General features: G+C 36.3%; 1 protein-coding gene across 3 annotated transcripts in view; it reads right to left on the reverse strand.

The window, feature by feature from the left end:
* VMP1 (vacuole membrane protein 1) overlaps positions 1–23737 on the reverse strand; it is a 143243-nt gene that overhangs the window by 36457 nt on the left and 83049 nt on the right. For all 3 annotated transcript variants that reach the window (XM_041724820.1, XM_041724818.1, XM_041724819.1), the window contains one exon: positions 1002–1082. In XM_041724820.1, the coding sequence (XP_041580754.1) occupies positions 1002–1082 (81 nt within the window). The remainder of the gene's footprint in view (positions 1–1001; positions 1083–23737) is intronic.

Genomic DNA, 23737 nt, shown 5'->3' on the forward strand with positions numbered 1-23737 from the left:
AACTCTGGTAAGAATGAAGTCATTGTTATTTAGTTAAATGCCCTTCATTTTATAAATTCTTCATGGAAAGGAAGAATTTTACCTCTTTTATTCTTTTTAAAAAACCTTAAAAAAAAAATCTCTCTTATTGGGATGCCTGGGTGGCTCAGGAGTTTAGCGCCTGCCTTCAGGCCCAGGCTGTGATCCTGGGGTCCCAGGATCAAGTCCCACATTGGGCTCCCTGCATGGAGCCTGCTTCTCTCTCTGTGTCTCTACCTCTCTGTGTGTCTCTCTCATGAATAAATAAAATCTTAAAAAAAAAAAAAATCTCTTTTATTACTGAAACAAGCCTCTTAGGTCTGAAGTCATCATGGCAAGATGAAATGTTTAAAAAGTCAATAAACAAGATATGAACCTATCCAACAGAAACAGTTCATTTGATGAGTATGACGAATGATTAATAACATTACATACTCATCAAAAGTGATGGCATTTTTGTTCACTCAGATGTTATCTTTTTTTTTTCTAGCGTGTTATCTTTAAAAGCAAAATTGGGGGATCCCTGGGTGGCGCAGCGGTTTGGCGCCTGTCTTTGGCCCAGGGCGCGATCCTGGAAACCCGGGATCGAATCCCATGTCGGGCTCCCGGTGCATGGAGCCTGCTTCTCCCTCTGTCTGTGTCTCTGCCTCTCTCTCTCTCTCTGTGTGACTACCATAAATAATAAATAAAAATTAAAAAAAAAAAAAAAGCAAAATTGGTTGGGACGCCTGGGTGGCTCAGCAGTTGAGCGTCTACCTTTCAGCTCAGGCAGGGTGTGATCCTGGAGTCCTGGGATTGAGTGCCACTTCAGGTTCCCTGTATGGAGCCTGCTTCTCCCTTTGTTTCTCTCTCTGTGTGTCTCTCATGAATAAATAAGTAAAATTTCAAAAAAAAAGGAAAAGGAATAAAAAATAAAAACAAATTGGATCAAATATAAATCCAGTATTTCTTGGAATTTCTCACTTTTAATACAATTCACTTACTGATGCACAGGCCAAAATGCCAAAAAATCCAACCTTCTGTACTAGGTTTTGAACTGCCAGTTTAGCCCGGGAAGCAAAGTCCTGTATAAAAAGAAGATATCAAAACATTAATAAAAAGTAAAAGAAGAATGAAAGATGGGTCTTTTACAGAGTTTATAATATTAAATGTCTCACAACTTGATTCACTTAATCATTGCTTCTGATGAATGGTTTTAAAAAAAAAATCATAGGTTGTACTAGAAAATATGCAAATAAACTCTTATAGAACATTAATTACACCCTTGAAGATAAACTTTTACCACAATTCAAGAATAGGCCAAAACAGTTACTTTAGTTTTCAGATTATCTCTGGATTATCTAGGGATGAACAAAATGTCATAAACTAATTATGAACCAATACTTTTTTTTTTTAAAAGTAGGCTTCATACCCAGCATGGAGCCCAACTTGGGGCCTGAATTCACAATCCTGAGATCAAGACCTGAGATCAAAAGTCAGACACTCAACTGACTGAGACACCCAGGTGCCCTGAACCAACTCATTCTTTTGGAAGTATTGACCTACCACATTTGTCTTTCTCTTTCCTTCCACCACTTGCCAGACTTTCTCCCTGATTAACGTCACAGTTAAAAATCATAGGATTTTTCAAGACAGCCAAAGAAGATACCTGTTGATCACTAGCCAGAAGATGAAAAAAATGCTTATGTGGCAATAACTGAATAAGTATTTATTACCCCTCAAAACAAAATGACATCTTACATTTCACAGCTTGTACTAGTTTTATGAAATGTTTTCAAAAACATTTTACTTGAGCCTTTCAATGCTCCTACAGTGTAAAAGGGCAGATCCTTCAGACTCTGAAATCAGTGCTCTTTCAATTTTCACTATGTTATCTCCCATGCTGAAACATGCAATTGGCTGGCTAGCATATATCCAGGATTTTCTTTTTCCTGTATGCTGATGCTACAATTATATATGTATATATTTTTTCTTGCAAGTGCCAATCTGGGGACACCTGGCTGGCTCAGTTGGTAGAGCATGAGACTCTTGATCTCAGTCAGGGTGGTGAGTTTAAGCCCCATGTTGGCTGCTGGGCTCACTAAAAGAAAATAGAACAGGGACGACTGGGTGGCTCAATTGGTTGGGTATCTGTCTTTGGCTCAGGTCATGAACTCAGGTTCCTGGGATTGAGCCCCACATCAGGGTCTCTGCTCAGCAGGTAGTGTGCTTCTCCCTCTCCCCCTGCTCATGCATGCTCTCTCTCTCAAATAAAGAAATAAAATCTTTCTTTGAAAAAAAAAAAAAGAAAAGAAAATAGAACAGAACTTAACACTAACTCCCTCCTACTTATTTGCTGAGATTGGTGAGAAAGTCAAAGGAATTAAACCAATAAGGTATATTTTAAAAGATATTAACAGGATAAACACTTTCAAGTTAAAATACATTGGCTCTCAAAATCAATCATTAACCAAATTCTACAATGCAGTTTTGTAATTTTACAATTTATTTCCAAAGAGAGAATTTTTCTTTTTGGGATAAGTCTTCCTTTTTCAGTAACTCAACTATATCAGATTTAATAATAAGCTATTTTTTAGTAAGCTCTGCACCTAATGTGGGGTTTGAACTCAAAGCTCTGAGATCAAGAGTCATATGCTCTACAACGGAGCCAGGCAGGTGCTCCCGAGATTTAATATTTTTAAACAAACTGAACTACTGCAGCAGAAAGTACTTTCTATTTTTATTCAGATTTCTAATTAAAGATTTACTTTTTAAAAAAGATTTTATCTGAGAGAGAGAGCACAGAGTGAGAGTGAGAGTGAAAGAGAGAAGCAGACTCACTATTGAGTGGAGAGCCCCATTTGGGGCTTGATCCCACCACCCTGGGATCATGACCTGAGCTGAAGGCAGATGGTTAACCAACTGAGCCACCCAGGCGCCCCTAAAGATTTAATTTTCTTCTTAAATTGGCATCTATTGCATTAAGTGTGAAGCACTGACTTTATTGATTTACTGATTTTTTTTCTTCTATGATGATAGACGTATTTTCTTCTTTTTAACTTACTTAAATTTTAGTGAACATACAGGGCAATATTGGTTCCTGAAGCAGAATTTAGTGATTCATTACTTACATACAACACCCAGTGCTCATCACAAGTGCCCTCCTTAATACCCATCACCCATCTAACCCATCCCGACCCACCTCTCTCCATCAAACCTCAGCTTTTCTCTATCATTAAGAGTCTCTTATGGTTTCTCTCCCTCTCTTTCTCTTTTTTTTTCTTTTTCCCCTTCCCATATGTTCATCTGTTTTCTTTCTTAAATTCCACATGAGTGAGATCATATGGTATTTGTCTTTCTTTCTCTGACTGACTTATTTCACTTGGCACAACATTCTACATTGCAAATGACAAGATTTCATTTTTTTTTCATGGCTGAGTAAATTCCCATTTCATACACACACACACATACCCCACATCTTCAGTCAATGGACATCTGGGCTCTCTCCATTGTATGTCTATTGCTGATAATGCTGCTACAAACATCAGGATGCATATACCCCTTCAAATCTGTATTTTTTTATCCTTTAGGTAAATACCTAATAGTGCAACTGCAGGATTGTAGGGTAGTTCTATTTTTAACTTTTTGAGGAACCTCCATACTGTTTTCTAGAGTGGCTGCAACAGTTTGCACTCCCACCAAAGGTGCAAAAGGGTTCCCCTTTCTTGGCATCTTCCCCAATACCTGCTGTTTCTTCTGATTTTATTGATTTGAAACCTATTTAATATATAATGAAGCCAGTTACCCTATATATAACTTATTTTAAAACAAATTATACTTCCATTTATTTTTAATAATTTACACAATCCCCAAGTCATTAAATTATAATTCATTAGCAGCACTAAATAAAACCTGGTAAGCCTTAATGAATAGATATATTTTGAATTTTAAAAAATCAAACAATACCATTAGAGCATACACTAATTATGTAATTTTAACTAATATGGCCCAAAATTTAAAAATACAAATTCAGAAAAATGCCTTCCATTACAGCCCTTGGTGTCTTTATAGTAAATCCATTTTTTGTTTAAAATATTTTATTCATTTATTCATGAGAGACAGAGAGAGAGAGAGAGAGAGAGAGAGAGAGAGAGAGAGAGAGAGAACGCAAACTGGAGACACAGGCAGAGGGAAAAGCAGGCTCCACACAGGGAGCCAGATGTGGGACTCCATCCCAGGACTCTAGGATCATGCCCCGGGACAAAGGCAGGTGCTAAACCGCTGAGCCACCCAGTGATCCCCAGCAAATCCATTTTAATGAGCGTTAAGATGGTACTCAATTGTTAAGAAAAAGTAAAACAAAGGAAAAAAGGTCTACGCAAATTTTATTTTAAAGACAACATACTTTTTTTAAAAAAAGATTTTATTCATTCATTCATGAGAGACACAGAGAGGGAGAGAGAGAGACAGAGACATAGGCAGAAGGAGAAGCAGGCTCCATGCAAGGAGTCCGATGTGGGACTCGATCCTAAGACTTCAGGATCATGCCCCGGGCCGAAGGCAGACGCCAAACCGCTGAGCCACCCAGGGATCCCCCAAGACAACATACTTTTTATAAATGTATTTCCCAAGTGGACATATGTGGGAACACTTTTCTAGCATACCATTTATGTAGTCCTCAATATGTAAAATTACAGCAAAAAAAATTTTTTTTTTGCATAAAATAGTGTAGAAAAGATCAACAAAGTGTTTTATTTAGAAAGTTTGGTATCCCGTTTTATCTTAAAGACTTTAGAATCTTTATTTATTTAAATCAAGTGACTATGATAGTACCATCATTTTAAATTGATGGTTTTTTTTCTATTAGAATGATACATATACACACACAATTTTTTCCTTTTTACTTTTTTTAAAAAAAGTAAGTTCTATGCCCAAAGTGGGACTTGAATCCATGACCCTGAGATCAAGAGTCACATGTTACCAACAGCCAGACAGGCACCCCCACACAAACACATTTAAATTGGAAAAGAGGTATAACCATGCCAATTGGTTTTTTTTTTTAATTTTAAGATTTTATTTATTTATTCATAAGAGACAGAGGAGAGAGAGAGAGAGAGAGAGAGAGAGAGAGAGAGAGAGAGAGAGAGAAAGAGAGGCAGAGACACAGGCAGAGGGAGAAGCAGGCTCCATGCAGGGAGCCCCACGGTGGGACTTGATCCCAGGTCTCCAGGATCACGCCCTGGGCTGTAGGCGGTGCTAAACCCCCCAGCCACCCGGGCTGCCCCCAACTGGTTTATATAAAGAAAAAAAGATTAGGGGTGCCTGGCTGGCTCAGTCAGTAGGGCATGAGACTCACGATATTGGGGTTATAAATTTGAGCCCCGTGTTGGGTAAAGAGATTACTTTAAAAAAAAAGAAAAAGAAAGATGAAACATTATGCAGATCACCATAAAATATACAGAATGATGAAAATATTTAAGCCTACAGAAGTTCATGGAATCATGTTTTTAAAAACACCCTGAAAGAAAGGAGTCCTTTGGAGGATGGCTCAGCAGTTTAGCGCCTGCCTTTGGCCCAGGGCGTGATCCTGGAGACCCAGGATCAAGTCCCACATTGAGCTCCCTGCGTGGAGCCTGCTTCTTCCTCTGCCTGTGTCTCTGCCTCTCTCTCTCTCTCATGAATAAATAAATAAAATCTAAAAAAAAAAAAAAAAGTCCTTTTAACCCTCTGGGGCAAAATCTCTTTACTCAAGAGGAATTAGATAAGAACAACAGAAAATAGGCTCCTTGTTCTTTCAAATGCCTGGGTGCCCATCATCAATTATCCTTAAGGGTGCTGTAAGAAGTTTCATTTGAGGGGGAAAAGTTACTTCATCTAAATAAATGAAGTAGAAATCTCTCTTTAACTTTTTTTAAAAATTAATTTCTACCTTGCGTGTCTTACAAGGAGAACAAATTAAGTGGCTTTTTAATAGGAAGTTTTACTTTTTAAAAAGTCTGAAAGTTGTCTACTGAAAATGGATTTCATAAATCTTATTATGTGTTTAACACACACACAGAGTGACCATGCTACTTTCAGTTCCTGTAATTTATTTTCCAGGACTTTCACAATATTCTCAGAATTAAAGTTACATTTATGTACTAAACAATCCCTGAACGTTCATTTAAGTTCAACTAATATGAAGTCTGTACACTTGTTTTTATTACAAGAAGTGAACAGTAGCAGAATACGCAGCTTGAGGGAATATTTTCTTGATGTTTTTCCTTGCTGTGTAATGAAAAAAAAACTCAGGGAACATTGTACTAGTATCTATATCAAATCTAAAATATTTTCTGATAGTAACCGATATTTTTAGATTTCATAAACAAATGTATTTTGTTTTTATTTTAGACTTCTTTTTTTTTTTTCAAGATTTTATTTATTTATTCATGAGAAACACACACACACACACAGAGAGGCAGAGACACAGGCAGAGGGAGAAGCAGGCTCCGTGCAGGGAGCCTGATGTGGGATTTGATCCTGGCTCCCAGGATCACGCCCTGGGCCAAGGGCAGATGCTAATCCATTGAGCCATCCAGGGATCCCCTAGACTTATTTCACTTAAAGCCATATATTCAAAACTTACTGATATGGCTCTAAGGCTTTATTGACATAATTTATTGAAAACATCATACTTTTATTGTCTAAAGTGTTCTACATGTTAAATGTAATTGAACTTTGTAGTTTTAAAAGTTCTTTTGGTTAATAACTTCAGTATTTTTAAATATTTGCATATTTGACAGTTCTTTCTTATTATGTTGATTTTAAAGTAACAATGTCTATTGCTACGTTTATTTATATTTCTGCTTGCTTTTAAAATAGAATTGTGGAGTGCCTGGGTGGCTTAGTTGGTTAAGCTCTGCTTTCGGCTCAAAGCAGGATCTCAGGGTCCTGGGATGGAGCCCTGCATCCGGCTCCCTGCTCAGCATCAGTTTAAAATAAGTAGGGAGCCTGCTTCTTCCTCTCTGCCTGCTGCTTCCCCTGCCTGTGCTCTCTGTCAAATATATAAATAAAATCTTTTTAAAAAATTGAAGTGTATGATAGGTATATTATTTGACAATAAACTCAATTTCCATGCCTCCTTCCACACCCTCACCAAGAGCCAAAAAAAAGCTTCTTTTACTAAAGTTCAAAAGAATCATTTCAAACATTATTTGCTAATCTTTTTAGGCCAGTAAATAAAATAAGCCAAAAAAGTGCATCAATAATTAACAACATTTTAAAGAAAAAGTTTAATAAATTAATATGTTAAGCATTCGATATTCAAGTGAAATATCAGAGATTCCCAGGTGGCTCTGGGGTTAAGCGCCTGCCTTCAGCCCAGGGCATGATCCTGGAGTCCCAGGATCGAGTCCCGCATCAGGCTCCCTGCATGGAACCTGCTCCTCCCTCTGCCTGGGTCTCTGCCTCTCTCTCTCTCTCTCTCTCTGTGTCTCTCATGAATAAATAAATAAATCTTAAAAAAAAAAAAAAAATCAACGGAAATCAGTATCTCATTTTAATGATTTTGGTGTCTTTGTGGGTACAATGCACCAAGTTCAGTTTGATTACTTCCTCAATTATCATTCGTCATTAAAAAAAATCTGTACAACTAAAAACAAATTCCTTTTAATAGTTTCATTTCTCTGGATTCACATTTCACAACATTTACTTATTTCACAATTTAAATGCCTGAAAGCAAAGTTTTATTCTCTAGTTCTCCCTAAATAAGCAGCATGCATTTACAATTTGTAACCATATATCTCATTTTAGTTTTTAAAAACTAAAATACAAGTTAGTAAAATTATCTTTGCCACTCGCACCAATTGTGATTATGTATTTAACTAAACATGCTTCTTAAATTAAGAATGAGAGACAGGAGGAGCCTTTCCCCAATAACTACAAGACAAATGAAGCAATGTTACAATAAATCCTTATCACTGAGACTTTTAAGGATTAAAAAGGAAAAAACCGATAGAGCCTTCAAGTATGAATATTCCTGCACTAGTTTTACTTCATCTTTCTTTTCCCTAAGAAAAATATTTATGATTAAGGAAGAAGAGACACTGTATGGCTAATTATAATTAGCTTGCAAAATACTAATCTTTGAATCTAAAGATACCAGATGGATTTAAACACATGAAATAACATTTATCTTCAACTGGCAATAGTACACTTATTTCAATTTTCATAAATGATCATGGGAAATTTCAGCATCTCTTTAAGAGCAACAAAAAATACCTAAGCCTGTTAGGTGAACGCAGTATTACTAGAGACAATTATGTATCTGGTTAATAGTTTATGTTAGTTTGAGACCAACTATCACTATCAATGTGATGATAAATGGTGAACAATTTTATAAATTATCTGTCTTCTTCATGCATTATATGTTAAAACTTCTGCTGAGCTTAAGTTGGTATTGAAGTGACTCCACAGATCATATTAAAAAACACAGAGCAGCTGCTTCAGTAATAATTCCTTGTATACAAGGGGAATTTAAAATATATTGTATTCCTGAAGTTCTTTCACCATCTAAAAATGACTTTTTAGTTCCTTGGCCCTAGTCAAATATGTTGCATCAAGGAAGTAAAATTCTATTAACTAGAAATGGAGCTAAATAATAATGATGATTTAATATTATAAGCTGTTTCAGCACTGTGGGTGAGCAGTCTGAAATATTAACTTGTTACTAAGATCCTAATAACCATGTAACTAAATATTTTCTACATTGAAATTATATTAAATAGTATTAAGTACCACAATTAAAGTTAATTCTCATCTTCATAGAAACTGCAATGATACATAACTTTCAATCTTTAAGCCTTTCATTTTTTTTTTTTTTTTACTTATTTATGATAGGCACACAGTGAGAGAGAGAGAGAGAGAGGCAGAGACACAGGCAGAGGGAGAAGCAGGCTCCATGCACCGGGAGCCCGACGTGGGATTCGATCCTGGGTCTCCAGGATCGCGCCCTGGGCCAAAGGCAGGCGCCAAACCGCTGCGCCACCCAGGGATCCCTCTTTAAGCCTTTCAGACTAAAACGTGTCCAAATTGCAATTTTCTATCCTGTATCATAGATTCTTCATATTTTTATTTTTTCCACATAAAATGTAGATTAATTGGGATGCCTGCCTGAGTGGCTCAGGGGTATGGCATCTGCCTTTGCCCTAGGGCGTGATCCTGTAGTCCCCAGATGAGTCCCACATCAGCTCCCTTGAGGGAGCCTGCTTCTCTGTCTGCCTATATCTCTGCCTCTTTCTCTGTGTCTCATGAATAAATAAATAAAATTTTAAAAATGTAGATTAATTCATTAAATTCAAGTGAACAAAAATTATATCTTGCTGTTAACTTCCTCAACAGTATCAATAATTTGGGTAGCCCGGGTTGCTTAGCGGTTTAGCGCCGCCTTTAGCCCAGGGCCTGTTCCTGGAGACCCAGGATCGAGTCACGCATCAGGCTCCCTGCATGGAGCCTGCTTCTCCCTCTGCCTGTGTCTCTGCCTCTCTCTTTCTCTCTCTCTCATTAATAAATAAATAAAATCTTAAAAAAAAAAAACAACCAATATCAATAATTTAACTGCTATGCTTTAATACTGCATATTTGAATAAATCTCCTTTATATATTTTGAGTAAGTCTCCTTTAAATGAGTTATATTTTTAAGAGTCATATATTATCTATTGTGTTTTTGAATTGTAATGCACTCAAGCATGCATATAAGGTAAAGACTGTAAAGAAATAAATTCTAGAGTTATAGGCAAAAGTAGGGATATTATCTTGATAAAATAAAGTGATTCCAGAAGTAGTAAGTAGTTAATAAATTTTAAATTTATTATCTATAAAATGCCAGGTTACAAAATGCATATACACATATTAAAACAAAACAAAACAAAACAAAAAAACAAAAAAACTGACCAGAACAGAGCTGTGGAACAACTACTAAAAATGAAAGGTTTTTTTTTTTTAATTTTTATTTATTTATGATAGTCACACACACAGAGAGAGAGAGAGAGAGAGAGAGAGAGAGAGAGGCAGAGACACAGGCAGAGGGAGAAGCAGACTCCATGCACCGGGAGCCTGACGTGGGATTCCATCCCGAATCTCCAGGATCGCGCCCTGGGCCAAAGGCAGGCGCCAAACCGCTGCGCCACCCAGGGATCCCCCAAAATGAAAGGTTTTAAAACAAATTTATGGCTTTTACATTATTACATCAGAGACGATCACTGGAATTTCTTCCAGTGATCCTGCTTCTCCCTCTGCCTATGTCTCTGCCTCACTCTCTGTGGGTCTCTCATGCATAAATAAATAAAGTCTTAAAAAACAAAACAAAACAAAACAAATGCAAAGCAAAGAAAATTTATTTTGAGAAAACTTAAGAGATTTATAAGTTTTAGGGATCCCTAGGTGGCGCAGCAGTTTAGCGCCTGCCTTTGGCCCAGGGCGCGATCCTGCAGATCCGGGATCGAATCCCACGTCGGGCTTCCGGTGCATGGAGCCTGCTTCTCCCTCTGCCTGTGTCTCTGCCTCTCTCTCTCTCTGTGTGACTATCATAAATAAATAAAAATTTAAAAAAATTTTAAGAAGTTTTAAGAGATTACATTGTTCTGATTCAAGATGGTGACATAGGAAGCTCCTGAACTGATCCACCTCTTCCCATATATACATAGATTCTATAGCTACATACAGAACAATTCCCTCTGAAAGAAATCCAGAAACTAGCTGAGCTATTCCAACACATCAGGTGAATGAGGAAAAAAAAACTCACTCAAAAGGGCAGAAGAGGCCTGAAAACAGCTCACCATAAACCCTACCTCAGTGAGACAACCTGCAACTGGGAGGGAATGCACAATTCTCAGCTTCTTCCTGAGGAATGAAGGGTTTGGCTCCCCACCAAACCCATACTTTTGGCAACCTATATTTAGATTTCCACCTGACAGAGGCATCCCCAAAATATCTGGGCTTGAAAGTCAGTAGGATTTATGTTCATGAGACTGCGAAGCCAAACTAAAAGACAGTTCTTAAACTTATGTTCTTAAAAACATGGACTCATCATGACTAAGACCTCAGGACCAGTATACAGGCAGTGGACTAAAACTCTTTCTGTCTTTCTGTGAAAAAGGACTATTTGCTTATCTTGAAAGGTTTGGTCTGAAAGGTGGGCTTCTAATTTAAAATGGATGGATCTAGGCATGTCTGGGTGGCTTAGTCAGTTAAGCATCTGACTTTGGTTCAGGTTGTGATCTTAGGGTTGTGGGATCCAGCTCCATGATCAGTGGGGAGTCTGCTTCTCCTTCTCTCTGTACCCTCTCCCACTTGTGCTCTTTCTCTCAAATAAATAAATTTAAAAAAATCATTTTTAAAAAATGTATCTAGAAGCTGACTGCAATACTCTCCAGAGGTACAAAGCCTGGCAGGTCCCATCTTTACACTGTCCCTTTATCCATTTTCAGATTTCTGGGTTTTCCCAAAAAGAAGTGTACGGACACGTCTGGTGCTCTGGATCTTTCAGTTACTGTGCAAGGGATCTCCTTGGTTGCCTGGCTCTAGTGGCCAGTGGGGCTTACATTCTCAGGTTACATAGGACTACAACAGAGAAATAGTCCTTAACTGCATATCTACCAAAGGAACAGTGCAAATGCAGCAGATGGGTCTTTCCATGAAAGATGTATATTTATCTAAAAAAGCTTTGGCCTGAGGGGCAAGTTTCTCCCCGCCTCCCCTTTTTAAAAGTGATCTCTATACCTAGCATGGGGCTCAAACTCACAACCCTGAGGTCAAGAGTCACATGCTCTATCAACTGAGTCAGCCAGGTGTCCCAGCAGGCTTCTAATTTAACACTCCCAGGGGCCCACTGCAATCCTTTCTAGAGACTCCAGAAGCCAGTAAATACCATACTGCCCTGCCCCCAGCTGCTGGTGTTTCGGCACCAGCTTTTATGGCTGCCATGCAGGGGACACATTCCTTGATAGCCTGGGTCTGGTAGCCAGTAAGGCTTGTGTTCATGGGTTTAATAGGATAGTAGCAAACAGACCATCTTAGGTAACTATCTCACCAGGGCTTAGTGCAGAGGGAGCAGACAGAAATGCCCATTTCCCAATCTTCCCTGAAATAGCTATGTTTGCATACATTAAAAGTTGCTGCCTGAGTGTCCATTTTCCAATCAGCATGCATCTAGATGCTTGACTAAGCAACTCCTCCTATGGACATTGACAGGTATTGGCACACCCTCAACTATTGGGAGTCACTAAGAACAAATAAAGCTGTTTGGACACAATCACAAAGGACTGACAAACAACACTATAACACTATAACCCAAAGCAAAGTTGAAAGATACAGTTCATTTCTTACAGGAGGCTACTTGTTCGAGACTGAGAGGTGGATGTTTTATCTTCTGCATAGAAACCAATACAGATGGTCACAGAAAATGAGGAAAAAAGGGCATATGTTCCAAACAAAAGAACAAGGTAAAACATCAAAAAAGACCTTAATGAAATGAAGATGAGTTATGACCTAATAGAAAGTTCAAAATAATAATCATAAATATGCTCACTTAGATGAGAACAGAATACAAACAAAGCAAGAATTCCAAGGAAGATAAAAACCTAAGTACCATACAGAAGTCATAGAACTGAAGAAAGAATACAATAACTGCATCAAAAAATTCAATAGAGGTGTTCAACAGTAGACTAGATGATGCAGAAAAAAAAAAGAAAAGAAAAGAAAAAGAAAAAGAAAAGAAGGAAAAAGAAAGAGAAAGAAAGAAAGAAAAGAGAAAAAGAAAAAAGGAAAGAAAGAAAAAAAAGAAAGAAAAGGAAAAGAAAAAAGGAAAGAAAAGAAAGAAAAAGAAAAGAAAAAAGAAAATGACAGTTTTGCATAGTTGCACTACAAGAAGAAAAGAAAATGAGTGAAGATAGCTTATGGGAATTATAGAGAACATTAAGTGGACAAATATTGACAGTATAAGGGGTCTCAGAAAGAGGAGAGAGAAAGTAAGGGTAAAAAAGTTATTTAAAGAAATAAAAGCTGAAAACTTCCCTGGGAAAGGAAACAGACATCCAGAGCTCCAAATAAGATGAATCCAAAGAGACCCATACCAAGACATTATTTTTTTATATTTAAAAATTTTATATTTAAAAACTGTCAAAAGTTAAAGGCAGAAAGAACTGTAAAGGCAGCAAGAGAAAAACTTGTTACATACAGTGGGACTCCCATAACACTATAAGCAAATTTTTCAACAGAAATTTTATAGGCAAGAAGAGAATGGTGTAATGCATTCAAAGTATTAAAAGGAAAAAAACCCAAAAAACAAAACCCTGCCAATCAAGAATACTTTATGTGACAAAGGTGTCCAGACTGAAGCAAAGAGAGTTTTTCAGACAAGCAGAGTCTGAAGGAGTTTAGTACCACTAGACTAGCCTTATATTATATGAAATGTTAAAGGAACATTTGTAAGCTAAAACAAACGGATGCTAATCAGTAACAAGAAAACATGTGAAAGTATAAATCTTGATGGTAAAGTTTACATAGTTTAATTCAGAATAATTTAATGTTGTGGTGGGTTAATCACTTATAAGCTAGTATAAAGTTTAAAAGGGCAAAAATAACTATAACTACAATTATGTGCTAATGAGTACACAGACAAAAAGATGCAAATTGTGACATCAAAAACAAAATATGACAGATGAATAAAAATGTAGTTTTAAAAAAAATAATGGTCATTTAGATATACCATTTTAAGAAGTTTGTTTTTTTTAATATAAGTAATCTCTACATCCATCAGAGGACTCAAATTCATAACCCCAAGATCAAGAGTCACATCCTCTATGGACTGAGACAGCCATGCACCCCAAATGTAGAGCTTTAAAATGTGTTTGAATCTAAGAAGTTATTAACTTGAGACAGACTGTTATAAATATAAGATGTTTTATTTAAGCTGCATGGTAACCACAAAGCAAACCCCATAGTAGATACACACACACACACACACACAAAAAAAAAAATGAGAAAAGAATATAAGTATACCATTACAGAAAATCATGAAATCACAAAAGAGGAGATGAAAGGAGATGAAAGATGAAAGGAGCAAAGGAATTACAAAACAGCCAGAAAACAATTTTAAAAATGGCAATATATCCATACTTATCAAAGATTACTTTAAATGTAAATGGATTAAATTCTCCAATTAAAAGGCACAGAGTGGTTGGATGGATTAAAAAAACAAGATCCATCTATATGCTGCCTATAAGAGACTTCAGCTTTAAGGACACTCACTTTTCTTTTAAAATTTACTTATTTTTTAGAAAGATTTTACTTATTCATGAGAGAGCCAGAGAGAGAGAGAGAGAGAGAGAGAGAGAGGCAGAGATACAGAGGGAGAGGTAGGTCTCTCACAGGGAGCCGGATGTGAGACTCAATCCCTGGACCCTGGATCACACCATGCGCTGAAGGCAGATGCTCAACCGCTAAGCCACACTGGCATCCCAACACACAGAGATTTAAAGTGAAAGGATAGAAAAGGATATTCCACACAAATGAAAACCAAAAGAAAGCATGGGTAGCTATACTTGTATCAGACAAAACAAATTTTAAGGCAAGACAGTAATAAGAGACAAAGGCCATTATACAATGATAAAGGTATCAATTCAACAAGAAAATATAACATTTGCAAATATTTATGCACCCATGTATTAGCACTTAAATATATAAAGCAACATTGAGATCTAAAGAGAGAAATAGCAATACAATAATGTTAGGAGACTTCAAAATCCTACTTTCATCAATGGAGAGATCATCTAGAAAGAAATCAATAAGGAAACAGTAGAATTAAATGATACTTTGTAAAACCAGTTAGACTTAATAGACATTTACAAAACATTATCCAAATGCAGCATAATACACATTCTTTTTAAGCACATATGGAACATTATTCAGGATAGATCATATATTAGAACATGAGACAAGTATTTTTTTAAAAGAGAGAAAGAGAGAGAGAATGGGGAAGGGCAGAGGGAAAGACAGAATCTTTATTAAAAAACAGATTTTAGGGCAGCCCATGTGGCGCAGCAGTTTAGTGCTGCCTGCAGTCTAGGGCGTGATCCTGGAGACCCTGGATCGAGTCCCACCTCAGGCTCTCTACATGGTGCCTGCTTCTCCCTCTGCCTGTGTCTCTGCCTCTCTCTCTCTCTCTCTCTGTGTCTCTATGAATAAATAAATAAAAAATCTTAAAAAAAAAAAACCCACCAGATTTTATTTGAGAGAAAGAGAGTGAGCAAGAGTGCTTAAGCCCATGTGCTCATGCAAGCTGGGGGAAGGGTAGAGGGGGATGGAGAGGGACAAGCAGACTCTGCACTGAATGCAGAGCCCCACAGAGGGCCCAATCCCACAGTCCCAAGATCACCACCCAAGCCAAATTCAAGAGCTGGATGGCCAACCAACTGAGTCACCCAGGTGCCCGGGAGAGAACGCAAGCAGACTCCATGCCCAGTATGAAGCCTGGTGCGGGGCTTGATCTCATGACTCTGAGATCATGACCTGAGATCATAACTGACTTGAGCCACCTAGGTGCCCTTTTTTTTTTTTTTTTTTTGAGAGAGAAGACAAGTATTAATAACTAAGAATACTGAAATTGTATGAAGCATCCTTTCTGACCACAATAGTATGAAACTAGAAATTAAAAAGAAAACTGGAAAAAATAAAAATAAAAAGAAGACTGGAAAATTCACAAGTATGTGGAGATTTAACAACATGCTACTGATCAACCAATTGGTCAGAGGACTCAAAAGTGAAATAAAAAACTACTGAGACATATAAAACTGGAAACACAAGTTGTGCTTAACTTAAGGAATGCAACAAAAACTGTTCTAAGAGAGAAATTCACAATGATAAATGACTACATTAAGAAATGAAAAAGAGGGCAGCCCGGGTGGCTCAGTGGTTTAGCGCCACCTTCAGCTCGGGGCCTGATCCTGGAGACCCAGGATCAAGTCCCGTGTCAGGCTTCCTGCATGGAGCCTGCTCCCTCTGCCTGTCTCTGCCTCTCTCTCTCTCTTTCTGTGTCTCTCATGAATAAATGAATAAAATCTTAAAAAAAAAAAGAAATGAAAAAAAATTTTTAAAAAGATTTTATATATTTATTCATGAGAGACACAGAGACACAGGCAAAGGGAGAAGCAGACTCCTCGCAGGGAGCCTGATGTGGGACTCAATTCCTGGACCCGGGATCATGCCCTGAGCTGAAGGCAGATGCTCAACCGCTGAGCCACCTGGGCGTTAGGTTAAATAAACAACCTAACTCTATACCTCAGGAACAAACTAAGCCCAAAGTTAGCAGAAGGAAGAATATAACAAAGATCACAGTGGAAATAAAATAGAGACTAAAAAGACAATAGAAAAGATCAATAAAACCAAGATGGTTCTTTGAAAAAATAACAGACAAACCATTATCCAGATTCAACAAGAAAAAACAGACTTAAATAACACACTGAAAAACTGGACAACCTAGAAGAAATGGATAAATTCTTAAAAATCTACAACCTACCAAGACTGAATAATGAAGAAATAAAAAATCTGAACAGACCAATTACTAATAAGGAGATTGAATCAGTAATCAAAAACCTCCCAACAAGTGAAAGTCCAGGACCAACTGGCTTTCCTGGTGAATTCTACTAACCATTTAAAGAACTAATGCCAATCTTTCTCAAACTCTTCCAAAAAATAGAAGAGAACACTTCCAAACTTATTTTACAGGGCCAACATTATCCCAATACCAAAACGAGACAAGGATACTACAAGCAAAGAAAATTACAGGACAGTATCTCTGATGAACACAGATATAAAAGTTCTCTTTTTTTTTTTAAAATATCTTATTTATTTATTCATGAGAGACACACACAGAGAGAGAGAGAGAGAGAGGCAGAGACACAGGCAGAGAGAGAAGCAGGCTCCATGCAGGGAGCCTGATGCGGGACTCGATCCCGGGACTCCAGGATCACGCCCTGTGGGCTGAAGGCAGGTGCTTAACCGCTGAGCCACCCAGGAATCCCAGATATAAAAGTTCTCAAAAATTTTTAGCAAATTGAATTCAACAATACACTATTAGAATCATTCACCCACTAGGATTTATTCCAGGGATGCAAGTATGACTCAATATATATAAAATCACCGAAATACACCATATGAACAAAATGAAGGATAAAATCAGGTGATCATCTCAACAGATGCAGGAAAAACATCTAACAAAGCCCAACATCCATTCATGATACAGACTCTCAACAAAGTTGGTATAGAATGGATGTACTTCAACATAGTAAGGGCCACATATGACAAGCCCACAGCTAATTTCATACTCAATCATGAAAAACAGAAAGCTTTTCCTCTAAGATCTGGAACAAGACAAGGATACTCACTCTCACCACATCTATTCAACATAGTACTAGGAATCCTAGCCAGAGCGATTAGGCAAGAAAAAAAAAAGGCATTCATTCAGAAGAGACACAGTAAAACTATGTTTGTTTGTAGATAAAATATTATATATAGAAAATCCTAAAGACTTCATAAAAATTATTAGAATAAATGAATTAAATAAACAAATTAAGTAACACTGGAGGATACAAAATAAGTGTATTTATTTTTAGTTATCTCTCCATCCAAGGTGGGGCTCAAACTCATGACCTCAAGATCAAGAGTTGTATGCTCTTCCAACTAAGCCAGCCAGGTGCCCCCAGAATCAGTTATATTTGTATACATTAATAATGAAGTATCAGAAAGAGAAAATAATCCCATTTATATTTGCACTATACCATACTAATGAAAGAAATTGAAGACACAAATAAAAGATATTCTGCGCTCATAGATCGAAGAATACTATTAAAATATCCATACTACCCAAAGTAATCTACAGACTCAATGTAATCCCTTTTAAAATTCCAATGGCAGTTTTCACATACAATCCCCAAATTTGTATGGAATCACAAAAGACCCAGAGTAGCCAAAGCAATCTTGACAAAGGTGAACAACACTGGAGGCATCATGCTTCTGGATTCCAAACATTACATTTTATAGTAATCAAAATAGTATGGAGTTAACTTAAAAATAAACACACAGATCACTAGAAAAGAATAGAGAGCCCAGAAAGAAACTGTATGGCCAATTAATTTAAGACATTGGAGCCAAAAATATACGATGGGAAAAGGATAGTCTCTTCAAAAAATAGTGTTGGGAAAATTGGATGGCCACACACAAAAGAATGAAACTGGAACCCTCTCTTACACCATACACAAAAATCAACTCAAAATGGATTAAAGACTTGAATAAAGGATCCCACACCATAAAACACTTAGAGAAAACACAAGGAAATAGGCTCCTTGACACGGGTTCTGGCAAAATTTTTTTGGATAGGACACTATGGCAAAGGCAACAAAAGCAAATAAACTGGGATTCTATTAAACCAAACAGCTTCTGTATAGCAAAGGAAACCATCAACATAAACAAAAGGGTAACCTACCCAATGGAAGAAAATATTAATGAATCCTATATGCGATAAGGAGTTAATATCTAGAATATATAAGAACTCCTACAATTCAATAGAAAAATATGATTAAAAAACAGGCAGAGGATCTGAATAGATATATATAACAAAGACAATCTATTGATGGCCAACAGGTATATGTAAAGGTATTTAACATTGCTAATGATCAGAAAAATGTAAATCAAAACCCCAATGAGATATCATCTTATAAATGTTAGAAAGTCTATTACCTTTTTTTTAAGTAGGCTCTACACACAACATGGGTCTCAAGCTCACATCCCTGAGCCAACCAGATGTCACAGAAAGCCCATCATCAAGAAGACAGGAGACACCAAGTGTTGGTGAGGGTGTGGAAGAGGGAACCCATGTGCACTGTTTAGAGGAATTAAAATTGGTATAGCCAATATGGCAAGTTTTTGAAAATTAAATAGAACAACCACATGATCCAGCAATTCCAATTCTGGATATTAATCCAAAGGAAACAGTCAATATCTTGAAAAAAATATCTGCACCCCTCCCAGGTTTACTGTAGCATTATTTATAACAGCCAATATATGGAAATGATCTAATGTCCACCGATGGATGAATAAAAATGTGGGAAACACATATAACACCCTGAAATATTATGTAGCCATTAAAAAAGAAGGAAATCCTCCCATGTGCAGCAACATAGATGGCCCTTGAGAGTTTTAAGTTAAATAAGACAGAAAAGACAAATATTGTATAATCTTATTTATATATGGAATATTTTAAAAACTCTGAAGTCATAGATACAGATAAAAGATTGGAAGTTGCTAGAGGCAGGGGGCAGGAGTGGTGGGTCAGAGTGGTTAAAAGATGCCAGCTTTCAGTAATAAGACAAATAAATTCTGGGGAGTATATTGCATGCTGATATAGTCAACAATATTGTATTGTATATTTGGAAATTGCTGAGAGTAGATCTTGAAAGTTCTCACTACAAGAAAAAAAATTCTAACTATGTGTGGTGATGAATGTTAACTAAAGTTATTGTGGTAACCATTTCACAACATACATGTGTGTCAAATCATTATGTTGTATACCTAAAATGAATACAATTATATCTCAATTATATCTCATTCAAAAAAAAAAAAAGAGAATTCAGTAGTTAAAAATGAAAAAACAAAACAAGGGACTAATGGTATAACTGTTTCATAGATGTGGCAAAAATCAAGACTGTAAATGACAAATATAAGAAATTTGAGTATTCTGATGTGTAACAAGCAAACAACTGTCCTGTCTTCTTCATCTCCCAGCTAGTTCACTAATTTTTTTGAGAATTAAAGATAATGACTGTAAAACAATATTGGATTATCAGCTAGAATTACTATTGCTTGCTTTTGTTACTACCTAAAAGTGGGACTATGGTTTCCTTTACCCTGCACATTAAAAATAAACTAGAAGAACATAAAATAAAAATCATTTTTCCCCTTTAAAAAAGAGGAGATTATATAAAATATGTCTCAAATCAATCAAAATTGATGAAAACTGAACAGAAGCAAAGAAGATCTGTGTATTCTTTGAAACAGTAAGAAACATTTATTTTAGCAACTAGTTAAGTAAATGAGTACTAAAAAACTAGATCCTCTAGAAATCTGAAAAGAAAATTCAGATTTCGTTCCTGCTCATATTCAAAAATTTCTATTACTTAGGGCACTTTTAGTAAATTGCATATTGTGAAAATTTAGTGGGCGTATATGGGAGGGGGACAGGGATTGGTAGAAAAAAACAAAAGGAGGTGATGAATGACTCAGGAAATGTACCATGCAAGGGAGAACAAGAAAAACAAAAAAGATGAAGTAAAAGTACTTAGAGAAACAATACAAACACCAATTCTACAGACCTCCTGTGACATCAAAATGATACGGCAGGGATTATACTGTCTTTAAAGTTTCCTGAGCCACAGTTTTTTAATCTTTTCTATAAAATGGTGATAACAGTATCTATTACCATGATAAATAGGAGATAAAACTACAGACCAAAGTTCTATAACTCAGTAACTCAAAATATTTAAAAACAAAAACAAAAACCTGAGAGCCAATGAAATAAAGTATCTCATCAGAATTCTTAGTTGGCATTATTATGAGCTCAGTTCTAGTACAATCTCACAACTAAGAGGATAAGAGGTTTTTGTTTTATTTTATTTTTAATTTCAAAAAGAGAAAAGCAGCATGTTAATATAAAGGAAGGAAGTGGGGTGTTATGTAGGAAGAAAGGAAGGAGATGCATTGAGAATTGAAAATTTAGGGGCACCTGGGTAGCTCAGTCAAACATCTGCCTTCAGCTCGGGTCATGATCTCAGGGTCGTGGGATCAAGCCCTACACCTGGCTCTCTGCTCAGTGGGAACCTCCTTCTCCCTCTCACTCTCCGTGTTCTCTTGCTCTGTCTCTCAAATAAAATCTTTAAAAAAAAAAAAAAACTTAAAATTTATCAAATCTGTCTTGTAGTGCCACCAATTAGCTTACCAAATCCTCCTCCATAAGAGGGTAGAAAAGGATAAGATTACTACTCCCAGGGGCACCTGGCTGGCTCAGTGGGGAGAACATACAACTTGATCTCGTGGTTGTGAGTTCGAGACCCATGTTGTGTGTAGAAATTACTAAAGAATAAAATCTTAAAAAAAAAAAAAGATCACTACTCCTTCCTGCTAATTCTTAACATATTTTTGTCTCTAGAAATAAGATGTAATTCTTTAGTTATTTACACCATAATGGTTATCTCACTATGATTTACAAATCTTAAAACTCACAAATAATCTATTAGATATAAAATAACACATGAGTAGTCTAGGAGGAAAGACAAGATAGAAGAAGTAAGGTTTCAGGAGGCTTTCTCAGGGGCCAATCATCAGTATTTGTTAACACTGTCAGATAAAAAGTAGAGAAGTATTTTTAGAAGTTCAGATAAGCAAACAGTTTTTTTTCCTTTACATAGTCCAGTCAAATTAAAACTGAAGTCCACGTTATCTGCATTTAAAATGACCAGTATCTACTGCTTCCTTTTCCTCTATTTCTTTCTTCCTGTTTAGATATCTGTTGAAAAGAAACCATATGGAATATTACTCAGCCTTAAAAAAGAATAAAATCCTGCTGTTTGCAATGGTATGGATAGAGCTAGAGAGTATTATGCTAAGTAAAATAAGTCAGAGAAAAACAAATATGATTTTATTCATCTGTGGAATTTAAGAAACAAATAGGCAAAGGGAAAAAAAAGAGAAGCTAATCAATAAACGGACTCTTAACTATAGAAAACAACTGATGTCTACCAGAGGGAAGAAATTCGGGGAGATGGGTTAAACAGATAAAGAGGATTAGGAGCGTACTTATGGTGATGAGAATGGGGTGTTATATGTAAGTGCTGAATCACTATATTGCATACTTGAAACTAATTCTATTTGTTAAATAACTGGAATTTAAAAACTTAAGGGGAGCCTGAGTGTCTTAGTTGGTTGAGCAAGTGACTCCTGATATTAGCTTAGGTCACGATTTCAGAGTTGTGAGACTGAGCCTCATTTAGGGCTCTGTGCTCAACAGGGAATCTACTTGAGATTTTCTCCCTCTCCCGCTCAGGGGCACGTGTGTGCACACTACTCTCTCTCAAAAACAAATAAATTAAAAAAAAAAAAAAAAAGGTGGTACCTGACTGGCTTAGTCAGAAGAGTATGCTACTCTTGATCTCAGAGATGTGGGTTCAAGCCCCACATTGGGTGTGGAGATTACTAAAAAATAAACTTAAAAAAAAAAAAAAAGAAAAAGAAACCATATAGTATTTCTTAGGAAGGCAGGCAGGCATCCATTCTTATCAGTGCCTGCCTAGCCTCTATTTGAAATAAAAATAGACCCTGTAGTCCAAGAAGAACAACAGTGCTCTAGACACTCAGGGAAAATGTCTGAGTATGCAAGATTTATTAGAAATGACACGTTATACAAGTCATGCATTTTTCTTTTCTTCTCTCTTTTTCCAGTCTGAAGTCAGTATCTCCTCATGTGATCTCCTCATGTCTCATGAGAAAGGGCATTGACCAAGTCTTAATTTGATGCTGGGGTGGGAAAATCATCCTTCTTTTTTAGCACTTTATAATTGATTATATTTTGGTTACAAATAACTAATGAACAATGTTTATTTCCAAATTCAAACTAGAATTGAGAAAACAAAAAGCATATGACAACCTGCTATGTATGTAAGACAAAAATACTAGGTTGTGGGTGGATAAAAGTAAAAGCCACTGAGATGAACTTCACTTAAACACCTAAAGCTATGAAAATCAAGTCAGTATTGAATTTACAAAACTATCAAGGATAGGAAACTTAAGAGACTGAAAACAAAGAATAAAGATAAATGGGATCTTCTCTATTAAAGAGACATGTAAATAGTGGGATTCTTTCCTAAGATAGAACCCATTTTGCTTAACAAATTTATAAAATGGTCCTGACAAAAGGAGCAAAGAATTTAAGTTCCAAATTCATAGCTGAAATTAAAATTTTAAAGTAGGAAATGCCAAATTCATGACAATAAATTGAAAGAACTTGAGCAAGTACAAAGGAACACAGCAGTGTAGACCACAGTAAGAGAACACATTTAGGGAAAAATTACTTAATAAAAGATGGGTTATAAGAGTTTTACATTATGAACAAAGAAAAGGGAACTGGGAGTAGTCTCCCAAGTAAATGGTTTATTGACGTTTACAAGTAAACTTGTAAATCTCCCAAGTAAAGCATTTATTGAAGTCAATAATTTATTAAAAATATCAGCAAAATGCATTTGCAAATAGGACAACAGCTGTAGAAATCTCAAAAACATGAGTATAGTAATGCCCTTAAAAAAATCATATGCAGATCCAATAACTTCATGTTAGGAAAGATATCAAAGAATTAGATAAAGAGCCTTGAAAAAAAGGGATCAAAGACTTTTAGGGGCTGTTAGATATAAAAAGTAAATTATTACTTTCTCTAGAAAGGCTGAAAAGGGAACCAACTAAAATCTATAGTTATGAAAAAGGAAAAGGGAAGTGCTTAAAAAAAATCTTACAATGCTAGAATGAGGGTGGCACTTTTCATCATATGAGACAGGCAAATTTAAAACCTACAAATGCTAGCACTGCTTTAAATAACAGGCTGTGAACTTACTGAAATCTTTATCTCAAGAAGTAGTAAACACAAATTTTTACAGATTTTGATTAA

Source organism: Vulpes lagopus, chromosome 12 (assembly GCF_018345385.1).
Source record: "Vulpes lagopus strain Blue_001 chromosome 12, ASM1834538v1, whole genome shotgun sequence".
Classification (NCBI taxonomy): domain Eukaryota; kingdom Metazoa; phylum Chordata; class Mammalia; order Carnivora; family Canidae; genus Vulpes; species Vulpes lagopus.